This window comes from Tiliqua scincoides, chromosome 3 (assembly GCF_035046505.1).
Source record: "Tiliqua scincoides isolate rTilSci1 chromosome 3, rTilSci1.hap2, whole genome shotgun sequence".
Classification (NCBI taxonomy): domain Eukaryota; kingdom Metazoa; phylum Chordata; class Lepidosauria; order Squamata; family Scincidae; genus Tiliqua; species Tiliqua scincoides.
In genome coordinates, this window is record NC_089823.1 from 32707349 (window position 1) to 32733429 (window position 26081).

General features: G+C 43.8%; 1 protein-coding gene and 1 pseudogene across 1 annotated transcript in view; both read left to right on the top strand.

Annotated features, from left to right (window-relative positions):
* Nucleotides 1-26081, top strand: part of LSAMP (limbic system associated membrane protein) — a 555573-nt gene that overhangs the window by 490068 nt on the left and 39424 nt on the right. The window contains exons 4-6 of the mRNA XM_066619991.1: nucleotides 12060-12194; nucleotides 23368-23488; nucleotides 24878-25026. Coding sequence (XP_066476088.1) covers nucleotides 12060-12194; nucleotides 23368-23488; nucleotides 24878-25026 — 405 coding nt within the window. The remainder of the gene's footprint in view (nucleotides 1-12059; nucleotides 12195-23367; nucleotides 23489-24877; nucleotides 25027-26081) is intronic.
* On the top strand, nucleotides 9128-9244 carry LOC136646700 (5S ribosomal RNA; annotated as a pseudogene).

Genomic DNA, 26081 nt, shown 5'->3' on the forward strand with positions numbered 1-26081 from the left:
GGCTACTTCGTTCCCTTCTCTACATAAACATACTTAGGTGAATGTGAACTTCATCTTATGGCCCAATCCTAAGGGGCCTTTACGAGTATCACAAACACCACAGTGCCAGTTCACACAGCCTGGCTACTGCTGCAAGCAGCTAGGTCTGTGCAATCACGGATAGCGGCTGGAGCAGGAAAGCCTGCACAGGGGTCAGGTGGGGGATGGCGCAGGGGTGGAACAAGGCGGGGGAGCAGAACAGGGAAGCAGTGGGGATGGGCAGATCAGGCCCAGGAAGGGGGCAGTGCCTACCAAATCCTAACCCCTTTCCCAGGCCTGATGCACTTTCCCGGATCAACACAGACTTATACCAGCTATAAAGCTGGCACAGGTTCAAAGTTGATCCATGGCGGCTGCTGGGGGTTACTCCAGAGCAAGGGAACAAATGTTCCCTTACCCCGAAGGTGCCTCCAGAGGATGAAACTCCCCCTCAGGATACAACGGAAGCCAGTTTGGTGCCATGACGTTGCTGTGCGGGGAGTTAGTTAAGATTGGGATGTCAGTGTGTAAGTACACAAAAAAAGGAGAAGCAACAAAAACAAAGCCATGCACGTGTCTGTGTGAGAGAGGTGGGAGCTCAGTGTATTTGTGTGTGTGAGAGAAAAGAATGAGACGACATTGTATGTGTATTTGTGTGTGAAGAGCATTTTGTGTGAGGTTTTGTATGTGTGCATGAGAGGGGACACTTTTTGAAAGAGGGGGCATTGCATTTTTGTGTGCCTGTGAGGAAAGGAATGAGGGTATTGTATGTGTGCTTCTGGGAGGGCATTTTGTGTGTGCAAGGGCATTGTGTCTGTATATGTGAAAGGAAGGGGAGTGAGCCCTGTTTCTCTGTGAGGTTACCAGGGAATTGCATGAATGTCTCCTCAACAGATTACATTGAAATGAACATGAAATGGCTGCTTCTGTGTGCAGTTGATTCTCTTATCTTTACCTGCAGATAAGGATGCTACCACTAGATTGCTCTTCTGGCAGAAGCCTCCTCCTTTAATTTGGACTTACAGGAGTGCTTTGATGGCAAGCCATGTGCATTTAGCACTTTGAGAGATCAGTACCCTGCAAGGAAAGGCATAATTATTAAAAAACATAGTCATATGATATTTTGCACCTCTGGGATATGTGTGTGTGTGTTCCTTCATGCACATAACATGTTGCACTCAAGGCCACTTCATATGTGATGTGCATATTGTGGCAATAACTCGCAGAGTTCAATGTAGGAGATAATGTAGGAGGCAGCACCACATCAGATATATCGATGTGCACACCCACACATGCCAAGACTTTTCTATAGTTCCCAAAAGTTGCCCATTTGCTACTGATGGCCAGTCAGTGCGGTTCAGGGGTGGCGCAGGGTTCCAGTCCAATGTGAGTGGAAACTTCAAGATGCTACAGAGAGAATCCCCATTTGGCTGTTGGACCTCAAAGCTTTTATCCTTCTTTTCTGAGATGCTTCCTTACTATAGACTGAGCAACAGCTCATCATTGTACCAGGCCATTTGAGCACAATTTGGACTGCTGCTGAAGTCAGATCAGCTTCAGGAGGGATGTGCCTAGGAAGATTTGTATGTGCTGAGGCTCATGTCTTTAGCCTTGGAATGAACAGACCATAACAGTAACATTATATCCTGTCGCTTGTGGACTTTCAGAAGGGACAACGACGTTTTGATTCAACAAAACAAACAGAAGGCATTGTTTCATCATGGTTCATGAGAAAACCTATATTCAATATACAGGGAAAAAAGTATTAAAGCCACAAAGTGCTGCATATACATTAAGCAAAACACTACTTCCCAGCTTCCTGCCAGTGGCGATCCTGGCACCTGTGCCACCTAAGAACCAGGACCACAAAATGCCACCCCCACCTAGGAAAGTACCCCACCCCTCACTGATCCTTAAACAACCTTAAACATCACTTCCAGTTTTTCAGAGAAAACTGGAAGCGACATTCTGGAGCCCTTCTGAGGGCCTGAAAACGTCGCTTCTAGTTTCCTGAGAAAGCAGAAGTGACATTTGAATGCCCTCCAGAGGCCTTAGAAGACCTTCTGGGGATCAGGGAGACTGTGCATGGCCTCCCCGGCCCTTAGAAGGCCTCTGGACAGGGAAGCAGCAGACACCGGCGTCCACTGGGGTGGCATGAACCCATGATTACTTGCACCTGTGGACCACCCTTCCAGGTAAGCCACTGCTTCCTGGCCAGGGAATCACATTTTTTTCCGTTACAGTTGAAGAGTATTTGCATATCTGAAAGCATGCGGTGAACCCAGGATTCATGACCAGTCACAGATTCCCAAGGTATGGTTACTCAGTGTTTTCAAATATGCAAATGCTTTTCAGACAGTACAAGAGAGACATAGCTAGCCCACAAGAGAAACCAGTAATCTGGGAAATAGTCCATTAAGTGAGGTATGAGAGAGTGCAAGAATATTGTGGGGGCAAAATGCAGAACTATGTTTGCTGATGCATAGTGATGTGGGTTATTGTGGGTAATGCCTGTCTTGGAGTACTTGTTTGAATTTGTACAGTCTGCGTGCATCTTGCATGCAATAGACTTGCGCAAATTCAACTTCATGCAGCCTACAAACTAAAATCAGAGTACCAGCAGTTTAAATACTGCAGGCAAATCTGTCTGCCACTCTACTTACTAAATACATGCCATGGAGGCAGCCTGAGATTGGAGAATGATGTTGCTTTTCCCTCCCACTTGTGTCTCATCCTTTTTAAAGAGACCTTATGCATTTTCCAGATGTCAGGGATTTTCAAGGCAGTTATGAATAATGTATGCAGGTGTGCATCACTTAATGACAGGATGCATTCTCTGCTGTTATGTGATTAGGTCGTTAAGCGAACATTCACCCCAATCTAGTGCCTTTGTTGTGTAAACAGACACTCCCTGCCAGACACTTGCTGGCTGCACAGGCTACTGGAGATAGATTGCCTCTTTTTTGCATTAAGAGCCTCTTTGCTGTGCTTTGACCACTGTTGTATATGCAATCCATCATTAGGCAGAATGTCATTGAGCGACACACAACTGTATATGATTTTGACTTTCTGCACCAATCTCGAAACGTGACCATCTTGTATGATGTGGGCTGGCTATATTTCTGCTTATGGACATATCTCACACCACTGAGAGTGGTATCAAGTTTGAAGTGTTGTGGGATACGTTTACACAAAAAGTTTTGTTGCGTATGTTTTGATATGTTGCAATGAGAACTCCCAAGTATGATGATTCTAAGTACACATACAGAATTCTGCATATCTGAGTTCCAGAGGGCAACTTTCCAGCCTCTTGGATGGGCACTGTAATCCATGACCAATGAGTGCAGCAAGTGTTCCTGAGCAAAAAAAAAAAAAAAAAGTTTTTTTCTCCAGTATACCTCTGGGATTAGTTGTTGGGCGCATGCTGGTCCCCTCCAGCTTAGTGACTGCTGATAGTACAGGCTGCAGCGCCCCAACATCAGAAGTATTAAAGCAGTGCATCTGTTCCCACCTGGATGTGTACCGAGTATGTGAACTAGACCACCACACAGAATTTTATTTTCTCACAGATACATAACCATTTTAGAAAGTCCAGTTAGAAAGCAACCAAAACCAGGCATAAGAGGTGACAGCATCTTCTAAGGTGTCATTTATACATTCAGTCTCTCATGAGGGGATCCCTGCACTGGCAAAGCTTCTTTAGCCCCCTAAAAGTATAGGCTGCAAGCAGCTGGCACTCTCGGCCAGATTGGCCTTTGTAGATTTGATTGCTAAGCCTGGCAGTGCTCTGTATCTTGAGCCTCCAGAGCACGATGCTTTATGCTGGCTGAAAAGAAGCACCGTTTTCTTGTAGAAGAGACGGAAGGAGGATAGCTGGGCTTGGCAACACCTAAGGGATGCTGTGATAATTATTAGTCGAAGGAGTCTCTGAAGGATATAATCCCCAAGGTAATGGGAACTAGCAAAACTGTCTAACCAGGATTTATGGCGTGTCACTAAGAAAAGGTCAGTTCTGTAAAGGGCAACTATATTTGTATGCAGGATAGTCTTTGCCTTAGTTGAAGAAACACCCATCACTTGGGATACATAAAGCTAAACTAAGAAAACATTTGGAGAATACACAGTGGGGAGCCATCTTGAGCTATTGCAATGGAGAATGCCAGTAAGCAGGTGGTATTCCCAACTTGCTAATAAAATAGCGCAAATACAGAGACTTTCTCTGGAAATTGTCCACAATGTCCACCTTCCTCCAGCTCCTTTTACTGCAGTAAAATAGCAACAAACAAACTCCCTGCTGGTTCTTTTTTTCCGGAGCTTGACAATTTAATGCCTCCCTGCAGACAGACTCTGTTCTTCTTACCATTCATTTCCCTCTTCCTCAAAGATAGCCTCTGATCACTTTTAGACTAGAGCGCGGAAGACCCCCATCACCTGCATACGGAAGTGAATTGGCACACAATGCTTGACGATACCTATTTCGTTTCTTATTACTATGATATGGCCTCATACTTGAGTGAATTTAAAAATAAAGTTAGTTCTGCTTTTTGGAGCCATGGCAGAAAAAAGAAAGGCTAAGTATGAGTTGTGTTTCATAGCTATCATTCAGTATATTGATCAAAGCTTCATTTCTCCAAACAAATGTTGTTTTCCTGAAATTATAAAAGTATTTTATTGTCATCTTCCTCTGTGTTCTTCTTATCAAATTCTTCTTTTCCTGTCTTGATTTTGGCTCCCTTTGGGACTAAGTGCTGGTTTAAACTGCAAGTTTGTCTTGCTCCAGACACACAGCCCAGTCCTATCTCCTACCATTTAATGCTATACAGCTGTGTTAATGGATGTTGGGGTGTGTGTGACCAGATGGCCAGGAAGAAGTCAGTAAAAATACTATATACTTCTCCATAAACCACCTGGATATCAGTGGGTCTCCTTGGGCCTACGCCAGCTATTTTGCTGGCATAGGTCTGAGAAGAGGCAGGGGGCATGTCAGGACAAGAAAATGGATTTAGAATCTGGAATGTGCTGTCACCGCAATCAGTGTTAATTGAGGATCAAGGCTACTAGAAGTCTACTAGGCTACTCATGCAGCACCCTAGAAGACACCCTAGAAGGTCTGCTGCTATCACCCAGTGACAATGGTTCCTTTCCTCCAACACTAGGATCTGGTGTACACACGCAAGAAAGCAAATTGAGGTGGTAGAGACCTAAGATGATGTAAGAAATGATGATGATGATGATGACAAAGAATAGTTATATACTGCTTTTCTGCAAGAGTTGCTCACAAAGCAGTTTACATGGTGAAATAAATCAACAAATTGTGCTACTTTGGGGCAGTAGGTGGAGACGCCTAGGTACTGCATCTCAGCTTCACTCGCTAGCTGGTTCACCCGCATCCCTTACAGGCTTGCTGTATAGATTCCTTAGGAAGTATATGTGAAATGTTTTGAATGCTCTTAACGTGGTATATAAATGCTAAATGTTGTTATTGATAGCGTAGTCACATTTCCCCTCGTGGTGGCTTAAATTTCCCTCATTTTTACTTTAAAACCAGGAACTGCCAGGGTTCTGCCATAGAGGTGTGTTTGCTGCCTAATAATTGTCAATGGGTCTATACAGTGATGTCTGCTTAGAGTCTGGGATTGGACAAAAGCCTTTTAATGTTTCTTCGTAGCTCAGGACAGTCTCTTGAATGGATAGTTCAGCTGCAGTGGTGATGCCTGAGAGGAGGGCTTGCAGACTTTTTGTCTGAGAAACAGCAGCTATCCAGTTTAGGAGGAGGCAGAAGCAGAGAGAGGTTCTGAGTAAGCCAAAAGCGCACTGGGGACACTGGGGTGTTCTCTGAGAACTTGATGCAGAGCAGATTCTACTGCTGTATAGAAGTGCCTACTGGTTGCCTCCACATATACATCACTCCTATATATGTAAATGATGGTCACATCCTATCCAGGGCTGGCCCACAGCATGCAGCACTCCTGAAACAGTGTGTGCTGATAGCTATGGGCCTCCAGGAGACCAGGCAGCCTCGGAGACGTAAATAAACAAATATTTCCTTGCTTCTCCATAGGTCTCCAATGGGTCTTCTCAGACCTGCACCAGCTGTTTGGCTGGCATAAGTCAGAGGAGCCTCTGGGGCTGGGTCCGGGCCAGGACAGGGGGATTACGATTTAGCTGCACTTAACTGCTTAGGAGTTCATCTGATGATTGCCATCCTGACAGCTGCCAGCACTAACAGGAAGGCTCTGGTTTTCCCCTTAGTGCGTCTGGGCCTTGTGCTTTGCCACAGCATGCACCAGTGAAACACTGTTAGAATTAATAAGCACATTCAGAGAATTAGGTGTGCAACGAAAGGCACCCTTCCTTTAAAACTTCTACTGCAGTAGTCTCTTGCATTTCTGCTTAGGTAAGATGCAACATAAATTGGCTGCCTAATTCAGCCTCTGCAATAGAAACTTCAGAGACATTCTGGCTACATTTGCAGTTTGCCCCTCTGTATGCACATGTTCTCTTGTTATCTGGTGTGCTCCCTGGGGCATTTGGTGGGTCGCTGTGAGATATAGGAAGCTGGACTAGATGGGCCTATGGCCTGATCCAGTGGGGCTGTTCTTATGTTCTTATGTCCTTCTAAGATATTTCAAATATTTATGTATTGCTTTTAAACAAAGAATTCATAAAGTGGTTTGTGTAGCAAAATGAATGAAGGTGTGTTCCACCAAAAGTGTGGCTGCTGATATGGTTGCCATTTTGTTGTTGTTGTTGTTATTCAGTCACTAAGTCATGTCCAACTCTTCGTGACACCATGAACCACAGCACGCCAGGCCCCCCACTGTCTACCACTAACTTCCGGAGTTTGTCGAAATTCATGTTCATTGCCTCCATGGCACTATCTAACCTTCTCATCCTCTGCTGACCCCTTCTCCTTTTGCCTTTAATTTTTCCCAGTATCAGGGTCTTCCCTTCTCATGAGATGACCAAAGTATTTAAGCTTCAGCTTCAGAATCTATCCTTCCAATGAACAGTCAGGGTTGATTTCCTGTAGAATTGACATGGTTGGCAAGGGGCAATGAAATCTGGAACTGGCCCTCAGAAAGGAACCTCCTGTTGACCATTGAAAACTATAGCCTACAGAACACCTGTGCCACACCCAAGACCACCCAGGCAGCTTAGGCAAGGAGACTGCTGGACGACATGATACACCGATAGAAGCGATTTCAGGTGGAACAGGTTGGAACAGGTTTTCAGGAGAAAAAACTCAACAACTGCTAAAAGAGGCACTATGATAGAGAGATGGAACAAACCACCACAACTCCATCTCCCTGTCCCTACAATAGGCACTTCTGTGATACCCTGAAACCCAGGGGGCAGACCTGGGTGAGAGAGATCTCTCCTGCTTCATCTACCAGGGTCTCAGTGATACAAGCCAGATCAGCCTACGTATCTAGGATCAAGTCCTGGATGCCCGTGGTTTTATCAGTCAATGAATCATCTACCCACAGGGGCTGACTAGAGCAACTATGATCCAGTCAGTTGAGAATAAAATCTGAAGAAATAGCCATAAACTTGCAAATCCTTCTCTTGTAATAGCCTGGGTCTTCCCATCATTCCTCTACACATCACTCTTGCAATGTCCCCACCTCCCTCCCATCCTAGGATAACACATCAGTTCACCCTCATCAATACGCACCCCAAGCTATAGCACCACCTAATTAACCACCTCCAGAGTGAGTAGGAAAGTAGAGAATCGTGCCCCAGAACTGCTCCCTCCAATTGAACTCTCTGGGAACCAGATGGATATACCCTCTCCAGACAAGGGAAAAGGAATCAGAACCTTGCCCTAAAACCTGAAACTGTGCTCTCACCACTCCTCAGAAATGAATGTGTCATGTCTTTCTCAGGGAAACATCTGAGGAATTCAATAAACCTTGCAAAAATTTCTGAGGGCAAGAAATCCACATATCCATAATCATTATGGACCCTATGTTTATTTTTCAAAATGTTTCTTGTGGAGGTGTACGCTTTTCATTTCTCTGATCTGTGGAGTATTGGGATTTGATACAAGCAGCTCATAACTGTTGCCTTAGTAGTTTCAGAAATAGAAAACAATGTTGCCCTTTGCAGATATAGCACAATTTACAGCAGCTTCTGCACATCAATTAGGACTTTTGCACATTTTTTTAACTGTTTATAACTCAGAATAAATTATTTCTACCTAAAACTAGTTTTCATTTCTGAGTACTGATACAGAACTCCCATGTTCACATTAGGAACTACTAGACCATTGATTTTCAACCTTTTTCATCACATGGCACACTGGCAATGCACTCAAATGATCAAGGCACACCATCAGTTTTTTGACAATTGACAAGGCACAGTGTGTTGACAATGGGGGGAGGCTCACATCCCTCAATGGTCCTGCTAATAAATGACACTCTCCCAAATTCCTATGGCACACCAGTATGTGCCATGACACAGTAGTTGAAAATGACTGTACTAGACACTTGTCTTTTGACCTAGTCTTAATGCCATGAAAACCTGAAGCTAAGACATGATTTAAAAGCCATTTTTCTCCCCTTTTTTGTAAGAGCATAAGAAAGGCACTGTTGGATCAGGCCAAAGATCCATCTGATCTAGTATCCTGTTTTCCACAGTAGCTCCCCAGCAGGATAACCTACAAGCAGGACAGAATGTGCTCTCTTCACAGCACCTACACTTTGGGTCAACATTACCCCATAATCTCTTTCCTGGCTTGTCACTACCAGCTCAGATCACATTACTGTATATGTGAAGTTGGGATTATTATTTTTTGCACTATTCTTTTATTGTTATTTGTTTGACCATTCACTCGGTTTAGAGCAGTGCTTTCCAAAGTGTGGGTTGCAAGCCCAAGCACGGTGGGTTGTGATATGGGCCCTCCTGCCCGCCCTGTTATTCATTTGACTGCAAACAGGAGCTATTCCAGACAGTGGCGTTCCTGGCCACTGTGGTGCCCAGGGGCACCCCTCCAGGGCTGCTGCCCCTCATCTGCAGGTCCTGCCCCTGTGCCCGCTGCCTCCCTTCAGTGGTGTTCTGAGGGCTGGAGAGGCCTTGCCCAGTCTTCCCAACCTCAGAAGGCAAATATTATGCCAGATACCCTGCACATGCCTGATCTCATCTGATCTCAGAAGCTAAGCAGGGTCAGGCCTGGTTAGTACTTGGATGGGAGACTGCTTGCGAATACCGGGTGCTGTAGGCTTATACCATAGTCTTTCGAGACTGAAGGTGGCCAACCAACAGTAACATGACAACTGAATTGTTTCTATCCACATGCCTGTTGACACTTCCCTAGAACTCTAGAAGGTTTATGAGGGTTTATGAGGGAGAATCTACCTTTGCAGAAATCATGCTAATTCTCCTTCATCAAGATTTAGTGTTCTAGCTGCTTCAGGATTTTATCTTTAATTATCTTTTCACTAGTTTACCTAGAAGTGACACATTATACTTTTTTAAAATACTGATGTTATATTGGCTACCTTCCAGTCCTCTGGCACAGAGAATTGGAACATAGGTTACATATTTTCATTCGAAAACAAGCAATTTCACATATTAATTTCTTAAGAACTATTGGGTGGGTGCCACTAAGAGCCAGTGATTTGTTAATGTTTAATTTGTCAGTACATTCTAGTACCTTGTTCCCAATAAAGAAAAGGGAGATGACAAAATCAATTGAACAGGAAAAAAAAAACATAAGAAGCATTGAATTTGGTAGGAAAAGGTTAATCACTTGCAATCATATGAACAGCCAGCAGATGTAACTCAGGGCCTGATTCAGGGTCCGGCGCACCAGCTTACTGCCCGTGCGCAGTGTCACAAAGGTGCCATAAGGCATGCCTGCAACATATACCACAGGCCCAGCGCTGAAGCTAGCCCAGCGTGAGCCCATGCTGGGCCACCTCCAGCACTGGGCCCACGGTCCACCACCCACTACCTCACCCAAACCACTGGGGGGGGGTGGAGATGTGAGTGGGATGTGGGAGGAGGTATGGTGGGCAGGAGGGGGACGGGACCAGTGAAGCTCAACTTCACTGGATCCTGAGCCCGTGTCGGGCCTTGCAGCCCAACGTGTGACTCATTGCTTCATTGCAGAGCTACTTCCCTTACCTGAGTGAAGGGGACAAAAGTCCCCATCCCCTGAGGAGCTGCCCAGCAGGCTACCCAGTATGCGCTGGATAGTGCGGCAGCCATTTGTGATGCCGCGGCAGCCCCACGCATTGGGCAGCTCAGGATTGGGCTGTGAGACTACAGAATCTCACCCATGAGGTGAGAGCTTTACTGTGAGGTTTTGAATTGGCTTGGAACAAAAGATGTCTGTAAAGTGGCTGAAGGGTTTAGACAACTGTAAATAATGCAAAAACCTGATGATGTAGCATACAGGGTCCTTATCTGCTTGTATATGGATGATGGAACCACCAATCCTTGCCCTTGCCTTCTCTGCTAGTGGTTCCCTTCTGAATGGCCGGTGGAAAAAGAGAGCGTTCTTCTGAACAACTGACACAAAGAAATGTGTTCTGTACATCTCTACTATCTTCTCTCTATACAGCTGCTTCTACTTTCCACTTCTATTGTCTTCCTCTCTCACACACGTGTCTGTCTTTTTCTGTCTGTCTTCTGCCTGTGGAGCTTGTGTAGCCCCAACCTCATTTTGACTGATGTCAAGGAAGAGGACTCAACCCTTCCTCCAGTCCCTGACCAAGAGACAGAGTGACCAGGCCAGTTCTTAGATATGCTCTCCATTATTTGCTGAGCTGGGTGGATGCCAAAAGACTGTCAGCCCGTGTTTCTGAATGTTTATAGTTCAGTTCCCTGAGGAGTCTCGAGACTACCAAACTAGGAAAGCATTCTCTCCAGTTGGAGAGGCTTTTGACAAAGCTCTAATAGCCATTGTGCCTCCTGGGAAAGCTGCTTACATCATTTCAATTTCCCTGGAAGTTAATTTTCATGGCATCACTCACAGTTTCCTTTCAATCCCCCATAGCTTCAGTGCAAACCGAGTTTCTTTCCTGAACTTCTTACCACCCAAACCCGCCTTGCCTCCTATGTAAAACCAGCTCATCTCCACATGTGAGCACTCTCTCCCCCTGCCTTCCATTCTCTGAGGTCACAGAAGATCTGCAATTCCTCTTGCACATCTTTCCCTGCTTCCAGCAGAAAGCTCTCCTCTCTCTATCTCTCCTCAGAGTCTGTTCTCCTACCTCTTTGGGTTCCTCTGTCAATTCCAGTCAACTGTAAAACTTCAACCTTTATGTATAACCTCTGCCTGTTTGTTGAAAATGTATTCAATATGGCTTGGGACCAGCATATTTAAGAGACTGCCTTCTTCCATACAGTCTAGTCTGGTCATCAGAGACGGCCCTGCTGGTTAAGCCGCCAACAAGAGAGGTTAGGGGGATGGCGGCCAGAAATAGGGCCTTCTCGGTGGTGTTGCCTGTACTGTAGAATTCCCTCCCCTTTGAGCTGAGAACAGATCCTTCACTGTTAACCTTCCAGTGAATCCTGAAGACTTTTTTATTTCAGATGCCCTTTGATGCTCTGTAGAGGGTATGATGGCTGCTTCTTTAGTAATTTTTTTTTTCACTGAAGGTTTTTATTGCTGCTACTGTTTCGCTTTTATTCTCTATTTTATAGTTTTATTTGTATTTCATAATTTTTATGTATATTTTTATGTATTTTAATTGCTGTTAGATGCCTTGGGTGCCTTCTGAATAGAGAGGCGGGTTGCAAATCAAATAAATAAATAAAATGTATTGAAAATGTATTCTGTTGAAAATGCATTAAAATGCATTTTAATTGTATTCGTTTCCCCCCACCTCTAATATTGTAATTAATTCCTCAATAGTGACATGCCAAAGGGTCTACTGTGTCTTTCTGCTTTTACTTCCCATGACGTGAAACTCTTCTTTAGAACTCCTGATAGTTTGGTTTCTCCTCTCATTTGAATTTGTACATAGAATGTCATTAAGTTCAATAGCCAGTGAACTGACAAAATTGCATCTTTCTTTGTCTTCTCATAGGCAGGGAATTTGAAGGTGAGGAAGAGTTCCTGGAGATCCTGGGGATAACGCGAGAGCAGTCGGGCAAATATGAATGCAAAGCTGCAAATGAGGTTTCCACAGCAGATGTCAAACAAGTCCGAGTCACTGTGAATTGTGAGTACTTTTGTTACTACCTCAGGGTGGAGAATGGCGAATTCCACCCTAACGTGTAGCCGCAATGGCAAGAAGGAAAGTCTGTCATGTCTTCTGAGAACATTCCCTTAATTCCTGATCTTCTGAAAAAAGAACCAGTATATTCCAGGGGAAAGAGTGGAGGCTTGGACCTTGAAGATGTGGTTTGAAATCCCTGATCTACCATGAACGTGCTTGGTGGCTGATTAACTCCTTCAGTCTCTGTTTCCTATCTGTAAAATAGGAAACTTGATTTTTCATGAGGCCACAGACAAACACAGGCTGCTGCCGTTTCTTGTTTTGCTGTGTGATTGTGTGTTATGTGCAGTGCTTTTTTTGTAAAAGAAAAGGTGCAGGAACTCACAACTTGTTAATCTTTTATTTATTTATTTATTTATTTATTTATTTATTTATTTATTTATTTATAAACCATTTTTTATTGGAGAAATAAAATATTTTTTTAAGTGCTTCCCCCTAAAGATGAACTTACTTCTGAGTAGACATGCATAGGATTGGGCTGTTAATCTCCACATCCCCTCCCCCCTAGCTACTTTTTCTACACATGGGGAAAAATACTGTACAGGTGCACTTGTAGCGTGTAGTATGTAGTGTGGCACTACTTCGAGGAGAGGAAGCAGTGAATGGATTCCGGAAAATGGCTTACATGAGTTCCATGTAGTAAAATTACTCTAAGCAACTGTGGGAGTAAGAACAAAAAAGGAATTCTTACACGAGAGGGGTCCTTAGGTGCACATAGAAACAGCTACGTATGCAAACAAGCAATTAAATATGGTTTAATTCAGGTATCAGAATACTCTGTGTCTTTGGGAAGGTGCTTGGCATGCAATTGTATGTTCTCTGCTGCCCTGAGCAGCTGCTGTGCATTGCTGGAGAGGAGCTGCAAACACTGGCTGGCAGAGGGCATGCTTATGGGGGAAGGATGAGGAGGATCTCTGGCAAGGCTGGACAGCACGTTGTACACACGTAGAATCCCTTTACACCTGCCCTTAGCATGTGAAAACGGGTGCAGATATATATCTCTGCCAGGATTAAGAGCCCAATCCTAGCTATGTCTACTCTGAAGTAAGTCTCATTCTAGTCAATGGAGCTTACTCCCAGGAAAGTGCCTAGGATTGCAGCCTAAGAGCCCAATCCTATGCATGTCTACTCAGAAGTCCACTTTAGTGAATGGGGCTTACTGTGGATAGAATGGCAGCCTCAGGGCCCAATCCTGTGCCTGTCTACTCAGAAGTCAGTCCTATTAGAGTCAATGGGGCTTCCTCCCAGGAACGTGTGGAGAGGACTGCAGCCTCAGAGCCCTTCCTCTGCCTGTCTACTCAGGCTGCAAGGCTATGACACTTTCCTGGGAGTAAGCCCCATTGAACACAGTAGAACTTACTTCTGAGTAGACATGCCTAGGCTTGGGCTCTCAGGCTGCAAGGCTATGCACCCTTTCCCAGCAGCAAGCCCCACTGAGCACAATGAGATTTACTTCTGAGTAGACACACCTAGGCTCATGCTGCAGATTGGCACGGCCCCTGCAAAAAGGTGCCGGAACTCCGTCCCCCCGCATTCCATTAGAAAAAAAGCCCTGGTTATGTGGCACACCTTTTCCATCTGATTTTGGAGTGATAGCCAAAGCTTTAACTTAGTGTAGAATTTTGGTGATGCCTAAATGACTTCTGAATTTTGGTTTTAGATTTTAGAATTTTGGTGATGCCTAAATGACTGCCTTCAAAAATCCCACTTCCTCTAGGAAAGTACTGAGCAAGGAGAGATACAATGTTGGAAGTAGGATGAGGCAGGTAAGAGGAAGAGGGTTAAAAACCAATTTTGCACTGTTCCTCCTTCCAGTCCTGGAAATGCTGGTTCTCATAGCAGAAATTTGTTGGATCTGCATGTGCTGCTGCTTAGTGCCAGGTCAGTGAATGGAAAGACACTGTCTAGGGCCTGATTCTGGCTGAAAGAGCAGACCTGACATGTATCATCAATCCCTGGCTGGTGGATGGGTGTGTGTGTGTGTGTGTTTAACCATTGTATCTGCAGGTTTGATGGTGGACCAGCAATCTCGTAGATACAATGGAAGTCACTCCGGCCTGTCAAGATTCCGTTTCCCTTATCAGCTGCCCCACCCAGCTGTTTTGCTATGGGATGTACCCATGGGATGTAGTGAATATAGCATCCTTTTGTCCTTTTCAGTAGCAGATCATTTTCTTCAGCATTATAACAATGTGAGCCTTTTGAAACTAACTGAGCACAGCTATATCCAATTAACACAGTCTATATCTTTGCACAGTCTGATTGATCAGTTGCACTAATACATTAAATGATTGCAGTGTAACACTCATGTGTTGTGCCTGAATTGTTTTAATTAAATTGGTGCCATTTTCTCATATGAAGAAGGACTAATTCTATGACATTAAAGGATGAAGAAGACAGTGCAAGAAACAGCATGGCAATAAGTAAACATGAAATGCTGTAATTGTGGTTGTCTGACTGACCACATCAGTATGCAAATGTTTTGTTGCTTATTTTCTCCTAATGGCCCTCATTTGCCATGTTTTCTGAGATGAAGTGCCTTTTCCTATTAAATAGCCTCCGTCTAATGAGATCATTATTTAAAAGTCGATCTTCCACATAGGCAGAACATATTTACCCTTCCGTTGTGGGACAGATGAAAGCAGCAGGGAATATAGCCTGTTTCCAAGATCAAAACTACTGGATTCCATACTATTACCATAATAAACAGAACAGGATGACTTAGTTCTTTCTTGATTTTCCTACAACTTAAGGGACCTGTCAGAGTGGACAGTACTCACCTACAACAGTTATTTTCCATGCACATACACACATCTTGAGTCACCATTTTTGTTCCATATTCATTTTTTAGTATTGGGCGATCCAGGAGATTACAATGGATAATTCCAGAAATCAGTACTCCATGTGTCTTGCTAACTTGTGAGCCATTGTGTACTATTGCCTACAATTGCCTCAGACTGTCTTTTTTCTACCCAGGACTTTGATAGGAAACTATTATTATATGTTTGTTTTTATTAAACACTTACAACGTGTGTAGTTTTTCCAGAAAAGATATATCCTTATCCCTAGGCATTTATAAGATTCAGTACAGGGAGAGGCAACAGAAAGGAAGAAGATGGCAAGGGTAACATGGGAAGCAATGGGTTATGTGTACTTCAGTGTAGTTTCAGCAGGGGATTAGGGGCTAACAGCTCAAGCCTATCTAAATCCCCACTTGGTGATGCAGCAGTTCCAACAGAGCTGTGTATCCTGTGGGGGATTTTCGGTTGCTGGAGGTTCCCTCCAGGTAAGGGGACATTTGTCCTCCTGCCCTGGGGTAAGCACCAGCAGCTACTATGGGCCTTGTGCACTCTGGCAGAAGTTCATGTTGACCTGGAAAGACAGATCAGACCTGGGAAGGGGGTCAGGATATAGCGTGTACTGCCGCTGCCAATCCCACCTCCCTCCTGCGACTGATCTACCCTCCTCTCTGCCCCATCAAATCCCTTCCTACCTCCTTCCAACTCCCTACATGGACTTACCTGTTCTGGCAGGTCTCTGTGCATTCACCAGTGTGCAGGAGGCCTCTCTGGTCTCTCCGCCAGTGGACCTAAAGCATAAGTCAACTGAGGCTGCTTTGCAACTGCCGTAAACCATCCTCCAGTGGTGCAAAATTTGTTACGCCGTCAGGGGAGGGGGATAGGATCGGACCACAAGGGGTTAAACCAAAGGCTTCTGCAGAATGGTACATTTTGAGGAGGAAAGAAAAAGAGGCAAAGTAAGTGTTCTGGGAAGACATTACAGGCATAAGGGGTAGCAAGAAAGAAAGGGCAGACTTGATAAGAGGTGCAGGAGTCTTTCAAGTGGTGTGCTGGAGGAGTGAAAAACATGAGTGGAATATATCAGGATATAAAGGCAAGATGTCATGGGTATGGTAAGGCAGGCTAGGCGACACATAGTTTTGAAGGTAAGGTCAAGAAACTTGTCCTGGTTACAGAATTGGATAGAAGCCAGACATGAGTAATTTTGATATCAGTGTTCTAGGTAGAGGCAAAGGGGCTAAGTATGAAAACAAAAGTCAAAGAGGAGAAGGGTGCAGCAGTCAAGGTAAGAGATGACTGGAGCATGTTTTTGCTAAGACAGGACGGGCTGCATTTTCTAGTGTTCCTCAAGGAGAAGCAACATGGCTTAGTTGACAGATTGCATATTGGGTGTGAAGGAAAAGGAAGAAATCAAAGATAAACCAAAGCTTTTACTGAACAACAGGATAGTTGGTTATGTTCTCCATGAATATGGACAATATACAAGGAGTTTGTGTTCAAGCTAATGATAAAACATCCAAGTAAAAATAAGTCATCTGGAGATGCAGGACCCAATCCTATCAAACTTTCCGGCACTGTTGCAGCTATGCGCTGCATCGTGCAGTGGGAGAGGGGCAGTCACAGAAGCTTCGTCAAGGTAAGGGAATGGTTGTTCCCTTACCTTGGGGCTGCATCAGCACTAAAACGTTCAATAGGATTGGGTCCATAGTTGTAGAGAGTTAGTGCTGGGTTTTACCAGGATATAGGTAGTTCTGAAGGCCATGGGGTTTGATGAGCTCACACAGTTACAGTGTGTAGATAAAACAGCAGGGTCAGGGTTTAAAAAGCATGAAGGAATTGGGCTGCCCTGTCTCTTTTCAACCCAGCCCTTATTTTCTGTTTAAATCATGTCTATTCATTTTTGCTATTGATGGACCAGTCTCCCCAGATGTGCTTTCAATAAGCACCATAAAACTTGGTTGCTTATGTGCAGCCCGTGGGCCAGATAATGAGTCCTAAAATATTCCAATAAGAGATATCATCTTTAGTGCCTAACAAGTTTATGTAAGGCTCGAAACAGGGAAATTTACATTAAAAATAGACTCAAAACCACACATTTCAACTCTCACTAAAGGCTTTTGTTTGTTTTGAGCTGTTATTGCACATTTTATTTAGCGGTGGCTGGAAATAAAAATGCACAACTCTAAACATAATGCTGCAGATTGCAGATCTAGCACACAGCTACCCTTTTGTGACAGGGATGAAACAAATAATCCAACGTCTATAGGAAAGATGTTGGATATGATTCTGGATGTGCCACCTTTGTTTCTACCGGATGTAGTTTGCCCACTTCAGCAAAAATTTACTGTGTCCCATTTCTCAAGGAACCTACTGTTGCTTGCTCTTTGTACAATGGGCCTTCCTTATCTGTGGGCTTGGCACCCATGGTTTTGAGCATCCATGGATGCCAAACCCCAGCTCAGAGTGCCTCCCAGATGTTCAGAAGGTGATCTGAGGCCAGGGAAGGCGACCAGAAGTCACTTCCAGCTTGCGTCCATGACTTCCAGTCTCATCTGGGAGGTGTTCTGAGTCTGGGGGAGGCATGTGGCCCACTACTCAGGCCTTTCCTGACCTCAGAACACCTTCCAGACACCTGGAAGTGACTTCCGGTTGCATCTGTGAGTTATTTTGAGGGGGAGGCCCATGGAGTGGACTGTGGGCTACTATAATTTCTAGAGGGCCTTGCACTGCCATCGGGCTCCAGTATCCACAAAATTTGGTGTCCAGGGGGAGGGGGCTGGCACCAATCCCCCATCAATACTGAGAGACAACTGTACTCTGAAAACAAGAACTCTCATGCAACGACAACACCCTATGTGTTGCAGTCTGGGATTGGATCAGGGGGACCTGGATGTGACTCTATGAAATTACTTGGGTGAACTTAGGCTAATCATTTTCTCTCAGCCTGCTCAACATCAGCACTGCTGTTGTGACAGTACATACTGTCCCAAGAGAATGGATGAGATACACACGTGACAAATAAATAGCTATCTTGCTCAGTCAAAATCTTGGAATCACACAGAATTTTCAATGAGATCATCTGTTCAGTGTGCTACACTGGAGAAAAGGGACAGTTTTAATATTAGGAAGTATTTAGGAAGGGGATAAAAATAAAAAAAGCAATTAATGTCCTTACATAAATACCATTACTCAAAGCCCTAAGAAACAAAACTACAGATTAAAATAATTCAGTAGCTCATCTAAAATCATACCAAGGAGTAAATAAAAATAACATCACAGTACAGAATAAACACATGATTAAATCAGCCCATTTCTTCTGTGGCAAGCAAAGTTGTTTGGGGTATTTTTTTTTCCTTGTGTCTCAGTTGCAAGAAGTGCAAATTTGGCTACCAATGTAGTTTGGTAAGTTTCAGTGCTGTTTAGAAGAACTCACTTGTATTAAGAATTACGTAAATTATTTGCTACCACACTCAGAAGGAGACCAGTAATCCCCTTGGTGCAATAAGTGGAGCAAAATGAATTTGACTGTAGATCTTCAATGGCACCCTTCCTACATGTACTGTAGCCTTGATTGGTCAACTAAAACAGGGCAGTCAATGAGTGGATGACAGTGCTCAGGATTGTCCTGGCTGGCCTATGCATCTTTCCTGTTAAAAACAACTGAAAGCCTATGTGATGATTGAGCTCCCCTTGCTCCTTTCTTTTCCCCCATATGTTTTGGTTAAGCAAAGCCTCAACATAAATTTCAACAGGAAACAGATTTCCTTGTGACATTTTGAAATCAGCGCCCTTTTAGAAAGGTTGCATGGCGAGGCAGGCATCTTGTTTTGTGTATTCTATGTATATCTTCTACATCTGGATTTCCTGAGAACCGTGGTTTGTAGTCACCCTACCTGGTGGGATTGGCATGTACCAACTGATTGGGCTTCCAAGCCCTTCTGATCAGGTCAGATAAATATGCCCTGGTGGTCAGAAACCATCAAATTGGTTTGATGGTTTGACCTATGACCTATGGTCAAGCTCAGGGATTCTCATATGTGTTCTGATCTGGCTTTCTCAGAGTGAATCTGTGCCTGGCTGCTTCCACCTGCCTCAGTGGGGATCAGAGAGGTATAATGGCATCTGGGAAGCTAAGGCCCTGAGTAAGTACAGTTAGGGGCCAGTGAGCTAAGATGGTTGAGGTCCCCCCCCCCTTTTTTAAAGTGTTTTTTTTTTTCTCCAAGTGTCCTTGTAATCACATTCTTGTATTTTTACTAAGGTCTGCACATTGACACTTCCAATGACAAGGCCATTTTTCAAGCCTGCATGTTGTATTATTTTCTCCTTTCTATTATCCACATATACTCTTTGTGATGTTTTAATACAGTCTTTTAAAGTTACTCTTTATCTGTTTGTGATTGGTTGAACTCAGTCAGAACCTTGCCTAAGTTCCCCTTTACTCTTGGCTACACACTTTTGGATGGCTTTGCAGGGACTTATCCATGTAAATGGGAGGGGGGGCTTTCAAGGATGATTTCTATCTGGCTCCTGGGCAAGGCTGGGGATAGGGAAAATCAGTGCTAACCACAGGAGGCCTTATTTGCACTCAAAGCACTGTGAAAACTCTCTTTGCCCCTCCATTGTGCATTTGTATCAAATTATATAAATGCCTGGGGCATCCATCCTTTGAACATGATTCCTTTCTTGTCAAACTTCCTTAAAATGGCTATCACAAGGTAAGGTGAAGGGCAACAAAAGGAACATTTCATGAATATGAAAGGAATATGAAAAGGGCAGCAAAAGGAAAATTTTATGGCTTCAACCATTGGACATCACTTAGTTGTCCCAGCTTTCAGAGAAAGCCAACACACTGTTGAACAAGCTGCCCAGCAGCCTGTACCTGTGGGTCTGCCACAACTAAACCAGCATCCCAATCAGCACAACTGAGCAGAGACATTTCTTTCTGCCCCACCTGCCATTCACTTTTCCTTCCCTTTATCCACGAAGCTTAGCTTCTTTATTAATATGACTCCCAAATGTCATATTTATGAAACACAATACAGCCTGTCTCTATGCATGTTTTCTTAGAAGTGTGTCCCATGGACTTCAGTGAAACTTAGGCAGACTCCAATTTCAGCTTCGTTATAGGGTTGCTGCACAGAGTTGCTGGCACCAAGTTGCTGGAGGCACCAGAGCAAATCATGGCACTGTGCCCTCCCCATAGTGCCCCCTCCCCACTCCCTGAAGGCACTCTGGATTCTACCATTGTCACTGATGCTGAGGATTCACAGAGCAGCCTGGGTGGGTGATGAGCTTGGACCCTAAGCTAATGCCCAGCCTGACCACATCCTGATGCCATCCCAGCTGCACAAGTGACAATGCTATGAGGCAAGAGCTAGAACTGAGAGTAGCACTTATTGTACTTGCATCATTTGCTCTTCCTCCAAGGACAATATGGGTAAATAACAATAAATACGGGATTTTCAGGTGCAATTGCAACTTCCACTGCTATATCTTCACAAAGAAGGAGAACTGCTGTTTAAAAAAAAATGACTGGAATTAGCTGGCCCAGAGTTCCTTAGATAGAAAGCTGGCCAATCAGGATTGAAGCCAACAGAACTGGCCAGCGGCCTGCCTAAAACGTCTCTCTCAAAGTGCCGTAGAGCGCAGCTAATGTAAAAATGTGGCTTAAAGTGAGAGAGTCAACTCCTTGGCAGGGAACAGGAATACAAAGCATCTCTGCGCCTGGTGGTATCGCTTTCAGGTCTATAGAAAGGTATTTATTCATTTCATGACTCATCTCATGTGTTGGGTCCACTGGAGCGGAAATGGTTTGTCTTGCTGCAAAAGAGATTTTAGTGGCAAAGAGATTTACTGCTGAAGAAAAAAGATTCATACATTGTGTTGCTTTAAACACACATACAAACAGAGAGAGAGAGAGAGAGAGAGAGAGAGAGAGAGAGAGAGAGAGAGCTATCCTTGTGCTTTCTTCTTTATCCTCTGCTCTTCTTTTGAAGAGACTATTTTATAGCACTGTCCTGTTTTGGAAATAAAATATTTATTAAATGCACAGGCCATGTTACATTCCTGTCACCATCTTGTATGAAAACATCGATATACAGGCCAAATAAGTTCTATAAATGGAACCTGTTTTGGATCTACTGCCTTTCTTCTTCAGTTCACACAGAATATAGAGAACACAGATCCATTGAAGTCTGTATTTCTGCTCACTCTCTAAAGCCAGGAGACCTGTGGAACAGAGAAGCAATTCATATTCAGTCTCAGACAAAGTGTTAGTATTACCACTGATAGCTAAGGAAGAAGGATTGTCCCAATGGATTCACAAATCATAGCTGTTGGGAGACTTACAGCCCAATCCTATCCACACTTTCCTGGGAGTAAGCCCCATTGATTCAAATGGGACTTACTTCTGAGTAGACATGCATAGCATTGGGCTGTCAGGACCCAATCCTATCCACCTTTCCAGCACTGATGCAGCTGAGCCAACAGGTTGGTGGTGGGGTAACCATGGAGGCCTCCTCAAGGTAAGGGAATATTTGTTCCCTTGCCTGGGGGCTGCATTGAGGCTGCATCAGTGCTAGAAAGTTGGATAGCAATAGGCCCTTACAACCTAATCCTATCCCCCCATCATCAGCGCCGGTCACCCCACTGCCAACTCGCCAGTGTTAGTGAATGATGGTCTCTCTGTCAGCCTGCATGCATGACTGCCATTCATTGTGCTAGTGGCCTCGTTATGCTCACCAGCAGAAAGTCACTGCCGCTGGCATCCTCACACTTCTGCAAGCAGATAGGACTGGGCTGTTAATACACCCATGCTTTGACACAGTGACAATGGCAACCTGAGAGGCCAAGGCAACCTGTCCCACTATGCTTTCCCCTTCCTTGACTCCCAACATGTCCCCTTTCTCTGCTTGGGCTTGTGCCAGCTAAACAGCTGGCACAAGTCCAAGGAGACCTATTGGCATTCTGGAGGCTTATGGGAAGGTAAGGAAAAATATGTTCCCTTACCTCTCCTAAGCCTCCCGACCACCACAACCCACCATAGCACTCAGTACATCCTTTTTTGGCATGGTTGTATGCTATGATGGGGAAAAGAATAGAATTGGACTGAGTTTTTAACAACTGTAATGGAACTTATGATATTACCTGCTTACTGCCTAAAAACCTTCACAATAGGGGGTTTTATTTCCTCCTTCTATTCCTAATCCTAAACCCACATCCACCCTCTGCCCAAGCCTCAGATTCACTCACTGCTTTAACTGCCCAAACTAGTATCCATCATGCAATTAATCTTTCTCTTACCTAAACATTTTATCTTGCAAGAAATCTGCTCTCATTCCAGGCACACTCTAGATGGCAGTTAATTACATTTCCTTTTAGGTCATACTAAAATATAGATATGAGGCGCAGTGGCTGAGTGGTTAAGGACACTGGACTGTCAGCTGGAAGGCTGGCGGCCCAAGCGTTCGAGGCATAGGTGCTGCGGAACAGGGTGAGCTCCTGTTACTTGCCTCAGCTCCTGCCAACCTAGCTAGCAGTTTGAAAGTATGTAAATGCAATGCAAGTAGATAAATAGGTACCACTTTGGTGGAAAGGTCACAGTGTTCCGTGTGCTTCGGCGTTTTAATCATGATGGCCACGTGACCATGGAAGATGTCTTCGGACAACGCTGGCTCCCTTGGCTTGGAGACAGAGATGAGCATCGCCCCCTATAGTCTGGCACGAATGTGCAGGGGAAACCTTTAACTTTTTACCTTAAAATATACGTAGATACTACTTTTCCCCATCCTGACTCCAAACAGATGTGCCTTAAAATTTTAGATTGTGAGCCCTTTTGGGACAGGGAGCCATTAGATATTTGATTTTCTCTGTAAACCGCTTTGTGAACTTTTTGTTGAAAGCGGTATATAAATACTGTTGTTGTTGTTGTTGTTAAAATTCCCAGGCTGGTCCAGCCAGATTCTTGTACTCTCAAGTTCGGAGGGTAGCCAAGGAAAGCCAGAGCAGAGTCGCTGAGGTACGAAAGCAAGAGACAGCTTATACACAGAAAATTGAATAAGGAAAAGGAAGCTTAAACAGATTGAGCATCCCTAATCCAGAAATTCTAATCCAGAAATCCTAATGCTCCAAAATCTGAAACGTTTGGAGTGCTGAAATAGGGACACCTTTACTTTCCGATGGTTCACTGAGTGACTAGGCAAGGCAAACTCTGAAAGTTCTCTAATTCCTTGTTTTTCCCATGGTCTTTCAATACACAACTTCTGCAAGATACATTATAATGTAGAAAACTGCAATGTGTGTTTTCTCTTCTACAGATGCTCCCACAATCACAGAATCTAAGAGCAATGAGTCTGCTACAGGACGGCAAGTTTCACTCAGGTGTGCAGCCTCCGCTGTGCCTACGCCTGATTTTGAGTGGTTCAGAGATGACACTAGGTAATTATATGATTTTCTCCCTTCTGCTGTGTTTGATGTCTAATTCAAAAGCTCCCAAGAACCTCCTCTAACAACAACAAAAAAATCAATATTCTGCAACTTTTGTTTAAAAATAATCATCCCCTCACCTGCCACTTTCCTGCTCCAACTGCTGTCCACCAGCTGCTTTTTCTACAGTCCAGTTTCCGCACCTATATTTGCAACAGAAACATAGATCTGACACCTGTGCTCCCATGATTACTGATGCAGGATCACCACAGGGGTTGAAACAATTGGAGAGGAAATCTCAAAGGTACACTGGAAGTGCTTACTTGGATTAGGCCCAATGCATTTTGAATGCTGCTCTTCCCTGGGGATGCTGATAAAGCAAAGCATCCTTCTGTATTATCTCAAAATAATTTGACAAAGTAATTTAATGGGTTTGTTAACAGAATCACATACAACTTTCTGAGAGCTCAAGTTCAGCTGGTCTAGGTGAGGCTCTGCCTCACCTGCCTCCACGTCCCTGGTGTGAGGGGAGGGTCAAGGGCCTACCCACTCACTAGTTCTCTGCTGGATGTGGTGGTCCCTAACTCCACTTTGCAAAGGAAAAGCAGCACCTAAGCTTGGAGGACACATGGTTGAGGCAGAAGATATATCACCACCCAAACCTGTCAAATGTGAGAGGTCTCAATTTTGCTTCACGTAGAAATAACATTGGGATTGGGAGTCATCCCGTCCATACATAGTCCAGTCAAGAGCCACCCATGGACCAGGCAACTTACTAAGATGATAGAGTTGGTCAATTATGTTGTTAAGCCATTTCTGTCCCACATTGCAAATGTGTACACCTGTGGGCCAGGCAAAAATGAGTTTAAGCTCTCTCTCTCTCTCTCTCTCTCTCTCTCTCTCTCTCTCTCTCTCTCTCTCTCTCTCTCTCTCATATCATCATCATACCTTTTATTGTCTTTATTCTAACATTAATAACCATATTAAAAAACTAGGCACTGTACAAAATGCATAAAGTGACAGGCCCTGCCCAAGGGCTTTCAATCTAATTTAGACAGGAAAGTACCAGAATCAAAATTAAAAATAAATGAAATAGAAATAATGATTATGTATGAAGTGCCTACAAACTCTTAACTCCTTTCTTTCTTTCTTTCTTTCTTTCTTTCTTTCTTTCTTTCTTTCTTTCTTTCTTTCTTTCTTTCTTTCTTTCTTTCTTTCTTTCTTATCCTTTTTTTCTTTCTTATCCTTTTTTTCTGTCCTTCTCTGGTCCTTGACTTATTCCATCTTTGTTAATGTACCTTCAAATATGGACACTCTTGTCTTTCTCTTTTTTCCTGTAAGAAGGATTTATGAAACTTAATACTGTCATTGTATTTACCAATTATTTTTCTTGGTTCTTAGGATAACTAATTCCAATGGTCTGGAGATCAGGAGCACAGGGAGCCAGTCCTTCCTGACGGTGGCCAACGTCACTGATGAACATTATGGCAACTACACTTGTGTGGCTACCAACACACTGGGAATGACAAATGCTAGCCTATTTCTTTTCAGTAAGTATGGAAGTGGGAAGAAGTCCAAGTGGATTTCTCAAAATGTTGCATGTTTGCAGTGACACATAAGGATGCCCTGCAGGTAGGACAGATTAGATACTGTCCTGCAGGTAGGACAGATACTGGTTAGAACTCACAGTATCTGGTGCAATACAAGGCAGTGTTATTACACAGCATCAGTGCTATAGAAGCCCCCTGCATGTTAAGACTTATAACCAAACCTCAATTGTAACAAAATGAGGCACTCTCATCTGCCTTTGTTCCTCAAAGTCCAACCAGCTGAAAGAATATGGGAAAAGTAATCAAGATCAATTTAAACAGAATTTTGCTACCAGAAGGTTTTTGTGACAACCAGTACAATAAAAGCATGATTGAACACCTGGAAGGACATAGCTTATCAATGGGGAGAAAGAAGAGGAAGCTGATAGGAAGACAGGAAGGATTGAAGAGAGGAGAAGAAATGGGGTGAACAGAATCAGAAACTGAATACAAGTAAAAAGATTTGCAAAGGTTTGAAGGGTATGGCACATGTAAAAGTGAGGAAGTCAGTGCTAACTACAGCTGTGTGCATTTTTCCTATATGGACTTTCTAAACTGCAGTGGACATTCATGTCTTAAGTGGCTCTGAATCTAGTTTTCCCTCACTTCAACATACAAAACTATTAAAAAGAAATTCTATTTGTGTTATACAACAGCATTAAATCATCTTAAGCATTTGCTTGTGCATAGAAGACACCAGTAGACAATAAGGCATCAACCTGAATCTCTAAATAGTGGCGCAGTTTTCATATAGGTGCAGGTTCATATCTTCCAACTTCATTTTTTTTTTTTTTAAAGAACACTGCTGAGCTGAGAAACCATCTGGAATGTTAGTACAGTATTTACTGGATTCTGTTTTATGGGATATATTTTCCTGTTACGAGGAATTCGTAATTCTTTGACATTCATATGTACAAAGAGGAATCAGTATGGTTTCCTAACTGAAACAGCACCTTGTTTTTACAGTCTTGTTTCAAACTTTCCATCAGATTGTCAGGTCAGACCTGAAATACCCA